Source organism: Mirounga leonina, unplaced genomic scaffold (genome assembly GCF_011800145.1).
Source record: "Mirounga leonina isolate KUSES-001 unplaced genomic scaffold, KU_Mleo_1.0 Mir_172, whole genome shotgun sequence".
Lineage (NCBI taxonomy): Eukaryota > Metazoa > Chordata > Mammalia > Carnivora > Phocidae > Mirounga > Mirounga leonina.
In genome coordinates, this window is record NW_023270442.1 from 12,281,543 (window position 1) to 12,299,686 (window position 18,144).

The 18,144-nt window shown below is 37.5% G+C and overlaps 1 protein-coding gene across 2 annotated transcripts in view; it reads right to left on the bottom strand.

Annotated features, from left to right (window-relative positions):
- Nucleotides 1–18,144, bottom strand: part of SCAF4 (SR-related CTD associated factor 4) — a 57,886-nt gene that overhangs the window by 3,504 nt on the left and 36,238 nt on the right. Inside the window, exons 13-19 of one of the 2 annotated variants that reach the window (XM_035017587.1) lie at nucleotides 17,313–17,413; nucleotides 16,775–16,888; nucleotides 15,459–15,615; nucleotides 14,145–14,302; nucleotides 12,445–12,610; nucleotides 12,271–12,357; nucleotides 11,926–12,051 (exon numbers count right to left, since the gene is read on the bottom strand). In XM_035017587.1, the coding sequence (XP_034873478.1) occupies nucleotides 11,926–12,051; nucleotides 12,271–12,357; nucleotides 12,445–12,610; nucleotides 14,145–14,302; nucleotides 15,459–15,615; nucleotides 16,775–16,888; nucleotides 17,313–17,413 (909 nt within the window). Of the gene's footprint in view, nucleotides 1–11,925; nucleotides 12,118–12,270; nucleotides 12,358–12,444; nucleotides 12,611–14,144; nucleotides 14,303–15,458; nucleotides 15,616–16,774; nucleotides 16,889–17,312; nucleotides 17,414–18,144 lie in introns of both variants that reach the window. The other variant, XM_035017586.1, reaches the window with a different exon arrangement.

The following is an 18,144-nucleotide window of genomic DNA, read 5'->3' on the forward strand; positions in this document are numbered from 1 at the left end:
TAAAATAAGAGTGAGCTCAGAGCCTTGTCTACAGTTAAATGCTGAAATAACATCTATTCGACAGGTGATAAATATCCTAACATTAAATATCTGACTCCACTAAAATGAATGCATTTTCCATTTCCAATTTGGATCTTATGAACCACTTGTGGCCCCCCCAACATCCACCACAATTTGAAGTCAAGCACTTTGGTAGTTGGGAAAAATGTGAACGCACTGAGCCTTCCACCTGTCAGGTCTAAAGGTAAAATATGCTAAATACCACAGGAAAAAGCTAGAAATTATGAAATGGACTAATGAAGCACAGACCTTGTCTCTTCACACACTCTTCAGACTCTCCTTGAAAATCCCAATGAACATATACAGAACCTACGCATATTTCAGATCGAAATGAATTCACGATGGCAAACGCTGTTCCTATCACTTAGTAAACCCTCAGTGCATACCATACAGCAGGGCAACAAAAGAACCTAAGATACCTCCTTTCTCTCACTTTTAAAAGAAATTAGTCCCAACATTTGTGGACTGTAACTCAAACAACACAAAATGTATGTACCCAAGTTACTGCCCTTTCAATGGAGATAACACACAAACTGAGCTTTACTTTCCCACCAGCCTTTAAAATGACCACTGTTTACTCTGTTCTGGAGTTCAAACTGTGTGGCACATTCAAGTACTTTATAGGCTCAAGAGGCCAAGGCCAAATTTTTAAATAACAATAGAAAAATGGGAAAGAGGTTCAAAGCATCTTATAATAACAAAAGAATTAGGTTCAGATGAATCTTTAAAAGCAAACAGTGACTCTTCCAGGATAATGGAAAGGTCCCATTTCCTGATTTACCCAACACTGGCTTCCTCAACTACCAATCTGACAGTGGCCAAAGGATGCAAGGCCACCTCACCCTTGCACACAACAGATAAATTGGCAATGATACTCTTTAAAATACAAACGTGTCTCTAGGAAGACATCTCTTAAGTTTAACCTTTATAGCATGCATATGAGAGTACAGAGATTGCTTTAATAGGGTTAACATTTACAGTAATCATATATTTAAACTACCTACAAAGCATAATATTTTTATAAAGCAAAAATGTTGCCTTATTCATTGATTCTGTATGTGTGGATATTTGTATTTGCCTATTATACTACATGCTCAAATCCCTTCTCTCATTTGTAAATAAGCAGATTTCCATTTAATCCTTCATGGACCAACATTTAGATTCCCCTGACAGACTATTCCCATAGTCCTAAATGTTGACCTTCAGGCCACAGAAGTGATAAAATTGTGGATTATTTGTTTTGTTTTTTGGCAGTCAACATGTGTTGTTTTTATAATGAAAGCTATATTTAACTAAAAATACACCAGGTGGCATAAGCCCTCGATAGGCATGCTAGCTGAATTTCATTTTTAATTAGGAAAGTTCACATTATACATACATCAATGGACTGTATCATGAGTTACTCTGGTCTAAAGGGCATTCAAAGCAATTATTCATCTGATCTGGAAGTATGACATGCAATGCCACTGACAAGTCTTCTAGAGTTACAGATTAAGAAAAAATTAACTCACACATACTGGACGCCTGAACTTTACATTATTAATTCATTTCATGTGCTACAGATACAAAGATAAATAAAACCTAGTCCCTTCCTTCGAACAGGATACAGCCTAAGTAGAAAGGAACATGCCAACTGCTGGAAGAGATGGCACAAGCTAGTATGGTGCAAAGGTGGAGCTGAGGAAGCTGGTGTGCATGAATCTGAGTGCGGGGCTTAGGGTGTCTGAATGGGGTCTCGAAAGGAAGGAAGGAAGGAAGGAAGGAAGGACAGCACCAGTCAAGAGAACTGCAACAGAATGTCTTCTGACAAGAGAGAGAAAACAAATACACAAGATGAGGTTTATTACTGAAGCAGCGAGAAGGAATTTGTGCGAATACAAACTTACTATCAGCTAAACTGAAAGAGGTTCCTGAGGCTGAGCAGACGGGCTAGGGCAATTCAGAGGTGTGTTATGCCGCAAGAGGAAAGCTGGACTCTGACTCAAAAGTGATGGGGCGAGGACCAAGGCATTATTTGCAGGGATGATCCTGTGTCCATTTTTGAAAGAGCTTCCTAGCCAGCAGTGTACAGGAGAGCCAGGAAGGGAAAGACAGAGGAGAGAAGGGGGACTCTTACCCCCAGAATCCAGGGGACAGAAACGAGAGACTGGACCGAGACAGAAGGGACAGAGATGAGGAGCACAGCTTTCTGCTCTGAATGAGTAGACGGAAGCATCAACACAGTGCAGGAATTTAGGAAGAAAAGCTATTTTTGGGGAGACAGAGGACAAATTTCTACTGAGAGCTAGAGGAGACTGAGTTAGATCTGGTGGAAATGTACAGAAGAAACTGGTATGTATAGCTAGAGCTCGCAAGAGAAGTCCCAGTGTTACCCACAGTTCAGGTGAGAAACGCGAAGAGTTCAGACCTGAGGAAACACTACCTTAAAGTCTCCGAAATTTTAATACAGCAGATTTTAATGCAGGAAAAGGACAGCTCCAAACGTCTGTATTCAAATTTGGTAAGTATAAGAAATACGTTGGAATTTAACTCAAAATAACCAAGACTTAACTGAATATTCCTATGAGTAAAAAAACAGACACTTCACAATTAAAAAATAAGTCAAGTTTAAAGGGGAGATGCCATTGCTATATAGCGCAAAGCTGTCCAGAATTACGTGACATAAAGAACAGGTATGTTAAAGGCTAAAGGGGCAGCGAGGAAGGGGAAGTTGGTATCACGGCTGGAGTCCAATGTGGACCTTGAAATCTCAGAACATAAATAAGGGACACAGTCTTTCTGCCTAACAAGTAGCTTTCTGCTAAGGACTGGTGGGGGGGGGAGGGAGGACAGGGAGACACATAAAAAGTTACTAAAGGTTTGAATTAAATACTGCGGGCGTGACCCAAATGCATCAGTTAGCTGGATGCCTTTAAAGAGGATGTAAATTTAAGGGGGATCCTTTAAGGAAAGCAAGGACTTGCTAGGTGAAAAGGGGAGGGAGGAAAAGTATGAGAAGGAAACATCTAAAAAGCAAGGCAGTTCTACCTCTACACCAACGATCTTGTCCTCCATCCTACCAAAACCACTGCTTCTTTCAAGTCCTGGACCTTTCATTACAAATACCTGTATTACTTCCAATTTCTCATCTGCAAGCATCCCACTCTCTGACCCCCTTCTCAGAATAATTTTTTATCTCATGAAGGTCGGGCCCCCACAATGCCCTTCATTGTCTTTATCTTCCCCTCCTTACCTGCCTTGGAGTCCATGGTCTCCCCTCACAATTGCCTGGAAAAACCTCGATGGTTCTGAATGCAACTTTTCTACCTAATCTGTACACAGACAGGGCTGGGGGGTCACCCCACCCCCAACATGCCCACTGGTCTCATTTTAAGTTTACAACTGCAACCACAAGTGCTTCCTTAATTCTGGTTAGTGATCCTAATTCTCCTAGTCTGTTGGCATTCTCATTTCCCTAGATATCTAATTCACCTGCTCCTGTTTCTCGTTAATCCTGTCTACTCTTAGGGGGTTTGTTTTATACCAAATTCAGTGAGATAAATTCATATAGTTCACAATTCATCCACATAAAAGTGTATAATTCAATGGTTTTTAGTATATTCAGAGCTGGGAAACCATCACAATCAACTTCAGGATATTATCATCACCTCAAAAAACCCAAACTCTATCACCCCCATTTCCGGGCAATTGCCGTGCCACTCCCCGCCCCCCCAACCCCCAAGCAACCACATACTCCGGTTTCTGTCTCTATAGATCTGCCTATTCTGAACATTTTATATAAATGGAATCACACAATATGTGATCTTCTGTGACTGACTTTTCACTTAGTCTATCTTTTCAAGGTTCACCCACCTTGTAGCACGTTTAAGGGCTTCATTTTTTTTTTTAAATTACCAAGTACTATTCCATTATATTGTTTGAAATGTAAACCATATATATATATATATATATATATATATATATATGTATGTATGTATGTATATTGGGCTTTATCATGAAAACAATAAAGGTCGTTGGAAGAAGACTTTTTCACTCACCTACCTACCACCCCATCTACCAATTTACTTGTACCCCTATTACTTTTCAAACCCTGAATCCATGCATGCCCTCAGCAAACGCCTCTTCTTGCACCAAAAACTTCCCCTCTGTTGATTTCCAATAAAGATGCTTTAGTTTCATCCATCTTTTAGAAATTAAAAAAACAAAAAACAAGAACCCTCCCTTACCTTGCATCTCCTATCAACTATCACCCCATTTCACTGTTCCTCTATATAACAAATATCCTCAAAGATGTCCAAAATCACTGTACCCATTTCTTCAGCTCTCATTCTCCCCTGACCCTGCATAATTGGGCTTTTGGATCCTTCATTCTGAGGAAACCACATTCCTAAGGTTATCCAGGAGCCTTTATTTTGCTAAATCCAGGCAGCAAGCTTCAGTGTCCTTCCTTGACCCATCAATACAACTGATAGTCGATCCCTCCCGTCTTCCTAGGAACTCTACTTGGCTTCCAGAATACCCCCTCTACTTTGCCTCCTAGCCCACTGGCTGCACCTTCCAGTATCCTCTGCTGAATAGAACAGTACAGAACAGCAGTTAAAACCACAGGAGTTGGAGCAATGCTGGCTTCAATTCTGGACCCACCACTTGTAGCTGTTGACTTGGCCAGGCTACGTCCTCTCTGTACGCTTCAGCCTCCTTATCTATAAAATGGGGTAACTACCTACCTCTTAGGACGGTAAGGCTCAAATGACTGATACATACAAACTCTTCAGAAGAGTTCCTGGCATATGAAACTATGCCTACCTTAGTTCTCAGTATTGTATTCTCAAGTGCTAGGTGTTGAAGTGCTCCTGGGCTCATCCCTTTATGTCTCTACATTCCCTCCGAAGGTACTCTGACAGGTTCCTGTGGCTTTGCTGATGTGTTTGCGGATGACATCCAAAATTTATCTCTAGACTTTATTCACCAAATTGTTTACTTACCATCTGCACCTAAATTTCAAAGTTAAAATACCCAACATTTTCACTTGATACCCTCTCTGCAAATCCACTCCTCTTTGACATCTGCCCATCTCAGGAATGGAAATTACTCCCTACTGATTGCTCAGGTCCAATACTCACTCATTCTTGACTCCCTTCTCTCATATCCCATATTTAATAAGGCAATAGGGAGGTCCTATCTTCAAGATAAATTCCGTGTCCAACTAATTCATTTCCTCCGCTGTACCACCCCAATGCAAGTGGTTAGCCTGCATCTCAGCGACTCCAACAGCATCCAAACTAGTGTCTTCTTTCCACTTTTACCAACTCCTATAGTCTGTTTTCTGTGTAATAGCCATCATCCTTTTATAAAATATACATCGGATTAGAACCACAACATTCCCCACTGCACTCATAACCAGGCCCTTGACAACCCTCTCTAAACTGATAGCCTGCCACTCTTTTCTTTGTTCACCCTGCTCCAGCCACACTAGCTCACTGTGGTCCCTCAAATAAGCCCAATTCATTCTCAATCCTGGCCTCCTTTTGGTCTTCTACCTGAAATGTCTTTTCTCTATTTCTATGGTTCTTCCCCATCATTTCTCTCCATATTACCTCCTTAGATGCCCTCCTGAGCCATCCTATTTAAAATAGCACATCCCATGCGACACTCCTCAAATCCCTAAGTGTTCTCTGCTTCACTCTTTGTAGGATTATCTCCGTGTGAAATTATTAGTTAATAACTATTTATTATCTAAGTCCCTACTAGAAGATAAGCTCTATAAAGACAGGCTTTTGTCTTGTTCATTCAGGTATCTCTAGTACCCAGAAGGGTGCCTGACACACATTAGGTACGGAATAAACACATGCTGAATGTACGAATGAATGGTGGTGGCAGAGGTGATGACCAAACTTATCAAGGAGAAAATCTCTCAGGGTGCCAGAGCAGAGGCTTTAAGTCCAGGTTTCTCTCCCAGGCGCGGAGTGTCTTTCCGCTGGTAACCTACAAAGATCTGAAATTTATTTTGAGAAAAGCTGCACACAACCTCCTTTTCTGTTCCTAGCTGCAGTTCCACCTTTTTTGATCTGATCCCAATAAAATAAATGTTACTGTGGCATTTGCATGAACCTAGAATGAAATTTTCCCACAAGGAAAAAAACTTATCAACTGTTCTTCTCTCTCCCACCAATACCCTGAAAGCCCTAGGTATGTGCATATATATATAATATATATATGTAATTTTAAAAAATCACTAAATGTCTTTTTTTCATTCCAGACCTTCAGAAAATGAAAATTCTAGTACAACTCATACATGTCTTTCCTTTGCTTAGATTTACCATTTAGTAACATTTAGAGCATAACTATTTTGTAAAGACTCCCAGGCAATTCTTATAGCAGTTGTTATGTTGGGAGCTGGGGAGAACAAAAGAATAAGGAGCTAGTTTTCAAAGAATGAGAAAGCACATTTAGATATTATTACACATTAAGATTATACCAAAAACAGATCGTGCCTAGAATGTTAATCAGAGATCTTTAAGAGAAATGTGAGTTTTCAATAATACATACGCAGGTATACTGAGAGGTGGATCTATTTTTAGCACAGGAGTACAGTATGTTTTGATGAAATCCAATACATGAAAACCAGAATTTCAAATGAAGAGAAATCAGACACAGATTATTTTAAAATGACTCCTTGGCTTTTTGCAAAATAATGTGCAATAAGCTCTGGTCAATTTCCTATAGTTTATTTATAGTAGCTTTTTAGAATTTGCACACAAATTGCTATTTTACTATAACTGGCAAAGTACAACAGCTCTGACTTAGAGTTAAGAGTTGCACTATGAGAGTCAAGAAGTGTGGAATAAACAACTAACCTATCACTGAATGAGATTTCCTTAGGGAATTTTACTTTCAACATTAGCTGGGGGGGAAAAAAAAAATCTTACCTGAAATTCTTCACAGCAACATCATTGTCTACCAAAATCAATCTAGAGCCCAGAGTGTCTGCCCTTCCCACCTTCCTCAAGCCCAAAGTGATATATGTCAGAAAGATTTAAACTTAAGAAAGACTTTAGGCTGGAGTTCTATAGCCTAGGAAGCACAGAGGGACATGGGGACAAATGTGATAAGCAGCTTTCCAGTTTTTGTACAAGACCTTCCCTGTGTTTTTCATTTGAAATACTTCACCTTCTGAGAAAATAATAGTGTATTCATGCATCAACTCATATCCAAGGCAAGTATCTGTTGTGGATTAATAGCTATTAATTATCTACTGTATCCACCGAACAATGTTATATACTAAATTGAAGGTATTGTGATGAGTATATGGGAACCATTTCTACTATGTAACACTAGTGAAATAATTACCAATGTAATATTTAGAGTTCCAATTCGGATATTTTAAAGCTTTCAAAGGGAACATTTTACAGGACAGAGTCAACAGGCTTTTTGGGGTACCAAATCAAATACCTCATAGATCCCTCTAGCTTATAATTAAAAATAACCAAACATTATAGTGAAGTTCAAAGAAAAAAAATATTAAAACATAAAAGTTATATTAAAAATTAAATATTACCATAAAAAAAACTGCTTTCTAGAATTTTCTTCAGGTTTCCTTTGAATGTTATTCACACTAGATTGGTGCTCTAATGTTCTAATTTAAATGTTAAAAATTACTAACTATAAAAAAAATTAAAATTCTGGGCAGAGAAATCCAAGCTAAGTGAAATCACCACAAATCAAGTATCAGTTTTAAAGTAATTATTGAATGTGATGGTAAAACTATTCTTCTAGGCAGTTTTAAGGATCATAACTATTGCATAAAAGCAAACACACCCAATTTAAGTATGTAATAATTCACAAACCAATTCTGTACACATAATTTCTTGAAGTGTCCAAATTTGGGAAACATCGACTCAAATGCTTATTGAGTTCACGCAGGGATGTGTAGAAACCAAGTCTGAAGGGCATCACACCACTGCCTAGCAATTCAGCCTAGAGCCCACCAATTTGTGACTTCTGCTTTAGATCTTTGGTAACCAAAATTAGCAGTAAATAGGAAGCAATCTTAGAAATACCCAATTCCTATTTATAAATTTCACCATCATCTATAGCAGTGTGACAAAACTAGGGAGAATTTGCATATTAACAATTAGTGAATAAATGTATCTGACAAGAGAAAAGGCTTTCATTTTCCACAAAAGGAAAGAGTCCAAGTTAGTATAATTTTTCCTTGAAAAGATATTTTGGATATACTGGTAACACAGTAGAGATATGTAACACAAACAAACATTTTTTTGTGTATTTTTTTTATTGTCTGCAACACCAAAGGAACCCAAATTTCACATTTACAATGAACTTTTTAATAAAAATATGCTATACATATTAGAGATACATGTTATACAAGTTTTTGAAAAGTAAACACATACACTTAATACAGTAAAGAGAATAAACTGAATTGCTATTATCATTAATATTCCTTCTCTCCTAAATGATCAACAACTGTTACCAATAGCTTTTATGAAACCACCACTGTCCTAACTAGCTATTTTGGAGTGTGAGGTACGAAGAATGGACTTCTTCAAAATCAAGTGATAATGAATTATTACTGTGCATCATATAACTTCGTATTTTCAGATTACCAGTTACTAAAATAATCAGAATTTCTACAAGATGGAGGTTTAGTTCTCTACAAATTTGGTAGTGTGGGCTACCTCAGCCCGACTCCAGAAATAAGTAGTTAACACTTCCAAACTAATGCCCACACTTACATCTGATCATTCAGAAAATTCTTTAAGCCAATCCTTGCAGCACTGCATTGCCTCCTCTCCATAATAATCAGGTCTTAACTACTGAATGTTGGGAGATGTGGTAGACAGTTGTTTGGCCCCTGCCACTTTAAATTATTATTGCCATGTTTCAGAAAGTAAGATCCAAGAACTTAGTTAGGTCCCAAGAATAGGTTCACCTTCCCTTGTAAGAAAACTACCTGAGTATCATTAATGAGAAGAATACAAATATCATATTATGCTGTTTCAGTGAAATACCACTATGAACTAACATACTTCCTCATTAGGCCAAGTGATGGAACTTGAAAATGTGTGAACTTATGACCTGGTCTAATCCACCATGAAAGTATCTGAGGCAAAATATGTCAAGATACATTTTTTTCCCCTAAAAAGCTTGCTTCCTTTGCCAACAAATAGAACAGTTTACAAATCACAGCTAAAGTAATATAATTTTAGGATTACAAAGTATAGATCTTGTCTAGGTATTCTAAATCTCCTAGGACACTCCTTACCTCTGTAATAAGCACCCACCATTCACAGATGGCCTACCCTGTGGCAGGCCCCACATGTCAGTCATTTTATATACATTAGCCCATTGAATCACCACAACACCTGGTGTGTCATTTTTATTCTTTTTTTTTTTTTTTTAAACAGATGAAGAAACTGGAGTTTCATATCACCTTCTAGGCTTTAAGTTTCCTGGTACAGCATAGCATTTCTTTTTATTATCGTAAGAGAAACATTAGAGCACCAAGAAGAAAGTTGAAAGCATCTTAGTTCTAATATTCTATTACTTGGTCAACATCAACAATATCCCAACCTAATTAGCAATCCTTCAGTGCTGCAGTATTACATGTGATTATTGCATTTCTTTATCAGAATGATGGAACTGTGATTCCTCTTTTGGGTAAATTCTCCTTTATTTGCATACACATTAAAAAGTCTCCTTTTTCTAAAGGTCAAAATTTATGGGGTATTCTTTTCAAGATTTCTAATTGAAGGAATATGAAAGGCTTTCTTTCTTGTGACTAGAACTAAACTACTACATTTTAGTTAAAAGTACTTATTTTGACAAAACAGTTTTCATTTTTATGTTATGTCACATTTTGATCTTTCCAGATTTGGAACAGCCTTCAATTTCTAAATTTTGTTTTGCAAGTTACAAAGATCATCATCAGAGATAAAGTATAAACAGCCCTGCATTGAAAACCATCCATCTATCCACATCCTCAAGTAACAAATGTCCCTCTCTCATGGAGTTTCTATTCTAGTGTGTATTTGGGAGGGAGAAGGAGGGAAGACATACAGAGGCATGTCAAGCAATGAAAAATGCTAAGAAATGTAATTATTTTTCTAGCAGTGCTTAACTTACTAAGTTTGTTTTTCAAGCTCACCAACTTTTGATCTGTGCTTTGTTTCACATGTCAGATGCAGAGTTTAAATTATGCACCTCCGCAGTGGTAAGAAATAAAGGGTGTAGTCTTCAAGACCTAAATGTTAAATCAGTGGCAGGCTACTTAGTCTTCAAGGCTGTTTGAAAGTAATGGTTATTAAACTCTTGAGGATGAAGAAAGCTTTCATTCAGTGGATTTACTAACACCAAAAAAAAGCACAAATGCATGCCACTTTGTAAATAGTCTCGGGCGGCCTAATATCCATGGATTGCTAGTAGACTAGGAAATTTCATTACAAAGAGAATTCACAATCAGGGGTGTCAGTGTGAGGCAGAGGAAAGGGGTGGATCAGAAAATACTATCCAACTCAGATTCTGTGATTCTTATGCAACGATCTTAGTACAAATATGAAAAACAAAATGCATAACAAAACTGAGATCCAAAGATTTTAAGGTTTCCTGGCTCCTAGAACAATGTTCCTTCTACTGCATGATTTTCATTATGATGTAGACCTCTTAAAGCAACTTCCTCATTAAACAAGCTACTTCCCACCGTGATGACTACTGCTACATTACTGGTGACAAATTTTAATCCCAAATGCTCTTTTACCATTACCCAGTCTGTGTACTAAAGGAAATAAAAATCAAGTTTATTATCAGACTAAGCTCAGTCTTAGAGAGGGCAGAAGACAGCATGCTATTTGAAAACAAATTGATTTTTATTACAAATGTAGTATATGCACAAAGTAAAAATTTCCAACAGCACTGAAAGGTGTAGGTGAAAAGTAAAAGTCCTGTATCACAAACTAATGTTCCACAGTCCTACATTTCAGAGGCAACTAATGTGCTCTCTCCTTAAAAAAAAAAATCTAAGATTATGAAAGCACATATGTGCACATACATATACCTCTGAAAAATACAATGGGCTTCCAAGACTATAATGTTGTAATACTAAGGATGAATTAACTACCCATTAGGAGAATCAAGTGTTCATTATACTTGGCAAAACCACCTCAAAATACAACAATTTATTAATTTAAAAGATGGTCACCATAACAAGTATATGAAATGATCATTTATAATTCAAGTAAGCCCCTTAAAGATGTAAACAATCTAAATCTTACTTCCCTTGATCGCAGTAGTAAAATTGTGTGTTAAGAGTACAATAGATAAACTAGCAGGAGAAAACTGAGGGGTGAGAAAGCATTGCCCCAGGCTGTGCAACTGTCACTCAGACAATAAAGCCATTTTATTACAATATATCAAAGATAATTTCTTTGCTAGCCAACAGAGAAGGTTATCACAGCCCAGGGTTTTGTAAAAATTGACCCAGACAGGAAAAAATTCTAGGCTGTCAAAGAAAAGCTATCTCTTATAAAGCTGGATGTCTGGGGTTGTATCAATTATGGACTTTGTACCAATTCCCGCTCACAGAGATTAATCACTTTCCTATGCCAAATTAAGATGTACAAATCCACACTTTTATTCAGGACAACAAACATGATTTCATCTTTGAGGTTGTCTCTTGGCCTACTCCTTGGTAAAGAGCAAGTGCACATATTTAAGAGAAAGATCTTCCTCAAAGAAAAGTATCAGTCTCAGAGAACATTTTCCCAAACTTAGCATTGTTTAAAACAAAACAAAACAAACACCTAACTTGGGTGGGGAAAAAAAAAATTAATGATAAAAAAATTAACTTACCAAGAAGTGAAACAGGCTGGGTTACGGGAGGGGTGGGCAGACTCGTGGGTGCAGCAGGTGGCACGGCAGAGCCATACATTTTCACACTGTCACCAGACTCGGCGTTTCCTCTAGCCCCAGACACCACTGTTGGAATGGGATTTCCAATAGATAAGTCTTTTGTAGTGTCTTCATTTATACCAGCGATAGTAGCTAAGGAATATAATTACATCAACATGTGAAGCTGAATAATTATCTCCCCAGTCAACATTCTTTTGCCATACTATAGACCCTATTACTGGTCCATTCTCCCTTCTACTCCCAACTCCAAGAGGACGAGTGAACACGAAAGAAAAACATGCTTACAGTTTGGGATGCTTATTGGTGGAGTGTGAGGAGGAGGAATGGATACTGGTGGAGTTATAGGAGGTGGGGGTCCAGGAGGAAGAAAACCTAGAATAAGAAAAATAATGTCAACTTATGTTGTGTCACCTTAGTTTGGGCTCTAAAAAGAATGTCTTCTTTAACAACTTGGTGTACCTGGTGGTAAATGCATCGGATTAAATCCTGGGCGCAAAAATGGTGGAGGAGGCGGCGGAGGAGGAACACCAGGACCAAAACCCGGAGGGGGAATGCCCAAGGGAGGTGTGAACGTGGGTGGCTGGAGAGCACCAACTACAGGAGGACCAGGCTGATGTGGTGGGACCTAAAAACAAACAAATAATGAAGCCACGTATCTAGCCACCTTCCCATCCATATGGTAAGTAGAGATGAAAAGATCTTGTTGAAAAAGCTATTTCTAAACTTGTGCTTACTGTGTGAATCAATTTATCTATTAACAGAGAGTAATTAGTACCTACTATAAATGACAGAATTCAAATTTTTGTTCGCTTCTTTAAAATAGCAAATTCACATTTTATCTCACGAGTATGGACAGGTAAGCCTGAGAAATACAACTCTAAGAAAAGCTACCTGGCAATTTACAATGATTAAGATCCCAGGTTCTGGTGTCAAACTGCCTATCCCCTCTCCCCTTTTAACTAGCTTTGTGACCCTGAGTAAGCTATTTACAATCTCTAGACCTCAGTTTACTCATCTGTAAAATGGAAAAGTGCCAACCTCACATAGTTATGGGGATTAAAGAGGTAATACATGTTAAGTGCTAGTGCCTGTCACTTAATAAACACCGAACATATGTTAGCTACTATTTAAAAAAAAAAAAAAGTATGATCAATTTTAACAGATTAGTCAGGTTTCTTTAAATAAGTGGGGATATACAATGAATCCTGTTTAGAACCTGTGCTGAACGGGCATGTCCAAAAGATCAGCAAAACAGTTTGCCAATTTAGGAAATCCATTTATAAAATATCACAGCTAAGTATGTATCAAAGCATGTAATTTTCTCCTTAGGGAGGGAAAATCAAAAGGCTAGGTAACTCACTTTTTGTGATAGTTCAGATTTATTTGATTCAGATTTAATGTGAGGTATTGAAAAAGGTACAGGAAACATGCTGAGTATTTAACACATATTATGTCATTTAATCCTCAAAACAACTCTGACCTAGGAAGAGCACCAGAGCCAAAGCCAAGAAAGGGAATTCACGCATTTATAGATAGGAAATTAAAGCTTAGATTAGGTGACTTGCCCAAAGTCACACTGTGGAGAATAAACAATGGAGCTGGGATTCAAACTGTGTTCTGTTAGAATTCCAGATTCTCTCTTCTGAAGTAATGCACTGACTGACCAGACAGCAGACGTTTAAGAATATACCTTCATGTTAAGTGGCACTCAATTTATTAAATAGCTCATCCATTAAAAAATTTCATGACAGCACCACACAAATTGAAAATTAAGAAACTCTCTTTCCCTCAAATCAGCGGCTTGTTGGGATATATACTTTAAGTTCCCTCAGAACATAAAGTCCCCAAAGAATAAAGATCCAATAAAAGAAAACAAGAGGAAGCCAAATATAAAATGCTATTAGGTCTGCATCTCAAGTCTGAAACATTATAAAGACACTGAATAATGTAGACAGATAGGTGAATTTATTTTGATTTTGTTGATGTTTATGAAAAATGTGTTAGTTTATAAAAAGTAGGTCTGACATACCAAAATCTGAATAAGCACATTTATGTATTCATGTCTTCGAACATTAATCTGGACATGTATCTAAATAAGTAAGATTCAGAAAGGCTTATCTTTCAGACACAAGTTTAAATAGTGCCCCAAATATTCTTACCTGTGGAGGTGGCACTGTTATAGGTGCAGGGACAGGAATCGGAGGGACAGGCACTGGTAAAGGTTTAGGAATGGGTGATACTGGTTCTGTATGTGAGGTTTCCGCCCCTCCGTTTTGAGCAACTTCATTTTCATGCTTCTTGGGGATTCCTTTCCAATCTATGAGAGTGAAAGAAATTTAACAAGTTTACCATTTTCAGTTTATAACTTTAAATCTAGAAATTATTTTTAAAATGCTGATTATATAAAAAACTCAGCAGTATGATCATTAAAGAAATGTCTATGCTAATCTTATATTATTTAAGTGAATGGACCACAATAACAAACATGCAAAAGAATGCCTGCAGTTCTAAGTAACATGTATTAATTCAGTGAATTCTCATACCATCTGTAAGTAGGTCCCATTATTATTCCCATTTTATAAATGAGGAAAACAATTTGGAAATTAAGGAAAACAACGTCACACATACCAAAAGGGGGCAGAGGCAGGATTCAACACACATCTGGCTCTAGGGTCTATGTTCTTAACCACAATAGTGTACTGTCTGGAATAAAGATCCCAGGAGGGAGGAACAAGATTCTTTTTACCCTGACCAGAATGCCTGGCACACAGTCGAGCCCTGATACCTATGTGCCTGAACAGAAACCTAGGTGAAGCCACCACGCACCGAGGGGAAAGAGGTCAAGGTATGGGAATGGCCGAGCCTTGTTTCACCTTTTTGGCTCTCAAACCAACTCTGCTTGCTTGAAACTCCTTTAATCACTTACTATTTTGCCATACCACCCTGCACTCCTCCTTATCCAGCTATCTATCAATCTCCAGATCGTGACCACACCTGCTATTTTCCCCACTGTAATTCTACTGTCAATCTTGCATTTTTAATATTCATGGCACAGGTAACGCATCTCCTTGTCTACATGTTTACTTTCGACTGCTTCTCTGGACTAGTAAATGCTTTCAAAGAAATTATTACAAAGCACTGGATTAAAACACAATACCTCTTAATGTTCAGTCTAAGACTCATTTGATCTATTAGGTTTTCACAGTGAAAAATTCTACTGTAATTAATGATTAACCCCACAATCAGTAGTATTTCATTTATGTCTGAATCTGCCCCACTAAATAGAAGTTGCCTTAAGGGCAAAGACCACAGCTGTCTTATCTACCATTCTTTCCTCAGTTTATAATGGAGAGATTGGCACATGGTGGGTACTTGAAAAATTTCAAAAACCACTTCCTACTGTGAAGAAACATTTTTCCTATGTACAATCAAGAAAATAGATGAATTTTAAAAGAAATTAAATACTGCTTTACCTGGATTAAGTGTATCACTGTCCAACATTCCTCCTTCACAAAAACTCTCCAGTTCTTCAGGCTTGACTTTGTCCCACGGAATATAAGTAACACCCAGTTCTACATCCCAATACTGCTTATAATCTGCCTTTATTCCTTTGTTTAAAGCCCAGGCAATCTGTATCACCATTAGTCAAAATATAAAAAGAAAGGAAGGGAGAAGAATATCAGTTTTGAGAGTTTAACTGTTTCTCGAATTTCTAATCACTCAGACTCGGGGGCAAGAGGGGAACAATCTGGGCCTGCTATCCCCGGATTTCACTTTGATGCCAGGAAACTGGTTAACCTTTTCTCCCATTTTGTACAAATTTAACTGGCATTACCTCCTTCTTCACTCTTCCAACCACTCACTTCTCAATTTAGCCAACATAAAACTTAGAGAAAAGGAAAATAATGTTTATCAGGGAAAATCTGAATGAAGTTCCCTGTACAGTCCAGCATACTGGGGACCACTTTCCAAAGTCTTGAGTACCTTGGAATTATTCAACATTAGACAAAATCCTTTTGCAATGCAATCAAAGGGTAGAGTGTTACGACACTGAGGAGATGCTGACTCTGGCCCCTTATGGGAAGAATACCCATGTACCTACTACATCTTTTTCTCTATCTCTGTTGAGTATTTTTAACAGTTTATTCTAAGAACGAGATGGCAAACTTTAAAAATGTGTAAAATCCAGGGGCACCTGGCTGACTCATTCGGAAAGAGCAGGTGACTCTTGATCTCAGGGTCGTGAGTTCAAGCCCCATGTTGGGTGTAGAGATTACTTAAATAAATAAAACTTTTTTTTTTTTTTTTTAAGATTTTATTTGTCAGACGGAGAGAGTGAGAGAGAGCACAAGCAGGGGGAACGGCAGGCAGAGGGAGAAGCAGGTTCCCCGCTGAGCAAGGGGCCCAATTCAGGACTCGAATCCAGGACCCGAGCCAAACGCAGACGCTTAATCAACTGAGCAACACAGGCACCCAAAATAAATAAAACTTAAAAAAATTTTTTTTAAATGTATAAAATCCAAAAAATCTTGAATGACAATATCTTTTACTAAACAACATTATATTTAAAGCACCAATTAAAAATACCTTGAGGAACCTATCCACATTTTTTGTTAAAAAATGAAATTCTACATGAATCCAACATTTAAAATTTTGTTAACATTTAGGAGATAACCTCTTTAAGAAGACATATACGAAATGTCTCAGTGTCCAAAATTAGTTTTTAAAAAGCCAAGTAATATTATGTGTAAAATTTTTAAAAAGTGAATTACAAGGTATAAAACTGTACCTTTATGGATTTCTGGTTCACTTTATAGTTTCCTCGGCTCAGTTTCTGCAAGGCACGATATGCATCTTGCCTATGAACCATAACAATATAGGCACAACCTCTGGGAGGAATCATCTGCTCCAAAACATTTTAATAAAATATAATAAAATCAAAGAGCAATAAAATAAAATACTAAATAACCAACTCCAACAACCCCAACTCCCCTGGCCCCTACCCATCCTACCAAGCCAGGTTCTATAATCTGAGATTAAGGTATCATAAACGGGCAATTCAAATTTGGTCTCAACTACCAGTTTTTAATAAACTTATAGTTCTCCAAGCTTTGTTAATATAGACTTTTCTAGAAAAGGGTTTCAAATTAAATTTGGTTATCTAAGAAATGTGGTTAAATGCAGAGTGCTAAACATGGACTCCACACCTACACTAGCCACATCTTCTACAAAGCTGGGCAAATTTTAACTTGGGTCTCAAGTCCATAATTTCATAAAGTGACATTAATCACTGTCCACTGTCATTACATAATTTAATAAATACTCACATTAATTGATTCAATTGGACCAAACTCTTCTAATAGACTGGCAACATCCTGTTGAGTAGTCCTTTTGTCCAGCTGTCCCACCCAGAGTGTAGTACTACAAACTTAAAATAAAATTATAATCATAAAAATATATACATTTTGATAATGAGCAGCACTGTACTTTTCTACAATAAAAAAATCATTATAGGAAAAAAGCACAAGTCACACGATACCATAAGGTTAAGTAGCAAATCCCATATACAACTAAAAATATTCTAGAAAATTGTGGTAATACTTCCAGAAATGGAATAGGATAGTTAACAACATAAGACTTAAAAAAATCTGGCCCTTTTGTGGATAGATCTAAACTGGGGACATAGAAGCAATAACCTGTCCAAGGCCACCCTTGGCAAGTGAGCAGAAGAAGACCCGATCCCAACTGTCTTGATCAACAACCAGTCCAGCATTTTTGTCCACTAATACAGCTGTCCCTTTCTGACTGTTGAGTGTACATAGATGGTTTTTCTCTTATGTTGTATCCTATAAGCCTCCCAGAAGCAGAAGCTCTACATATGCCCTACTTGTATTATAAATTAAAATTTCAATAGTAACTACAAACTTATATCATGAATGTGTCTAGATACCTTATTAAACATATTCTAAATGCACGATGAGATTCAGGAGACAATGCAAGCTAATATATTCTGTAAACTGTAAATACTTAAAAAAGAGTTAATCTGGGGGGGGAAAAAACCTTTCCATGTACAGGAGAGCTAGTTAATTGCTTTCCATTCCACACATTAAATTCAAGACATGCTATCACTTTATTCCTCATCACTATTAGTTGGGTTCA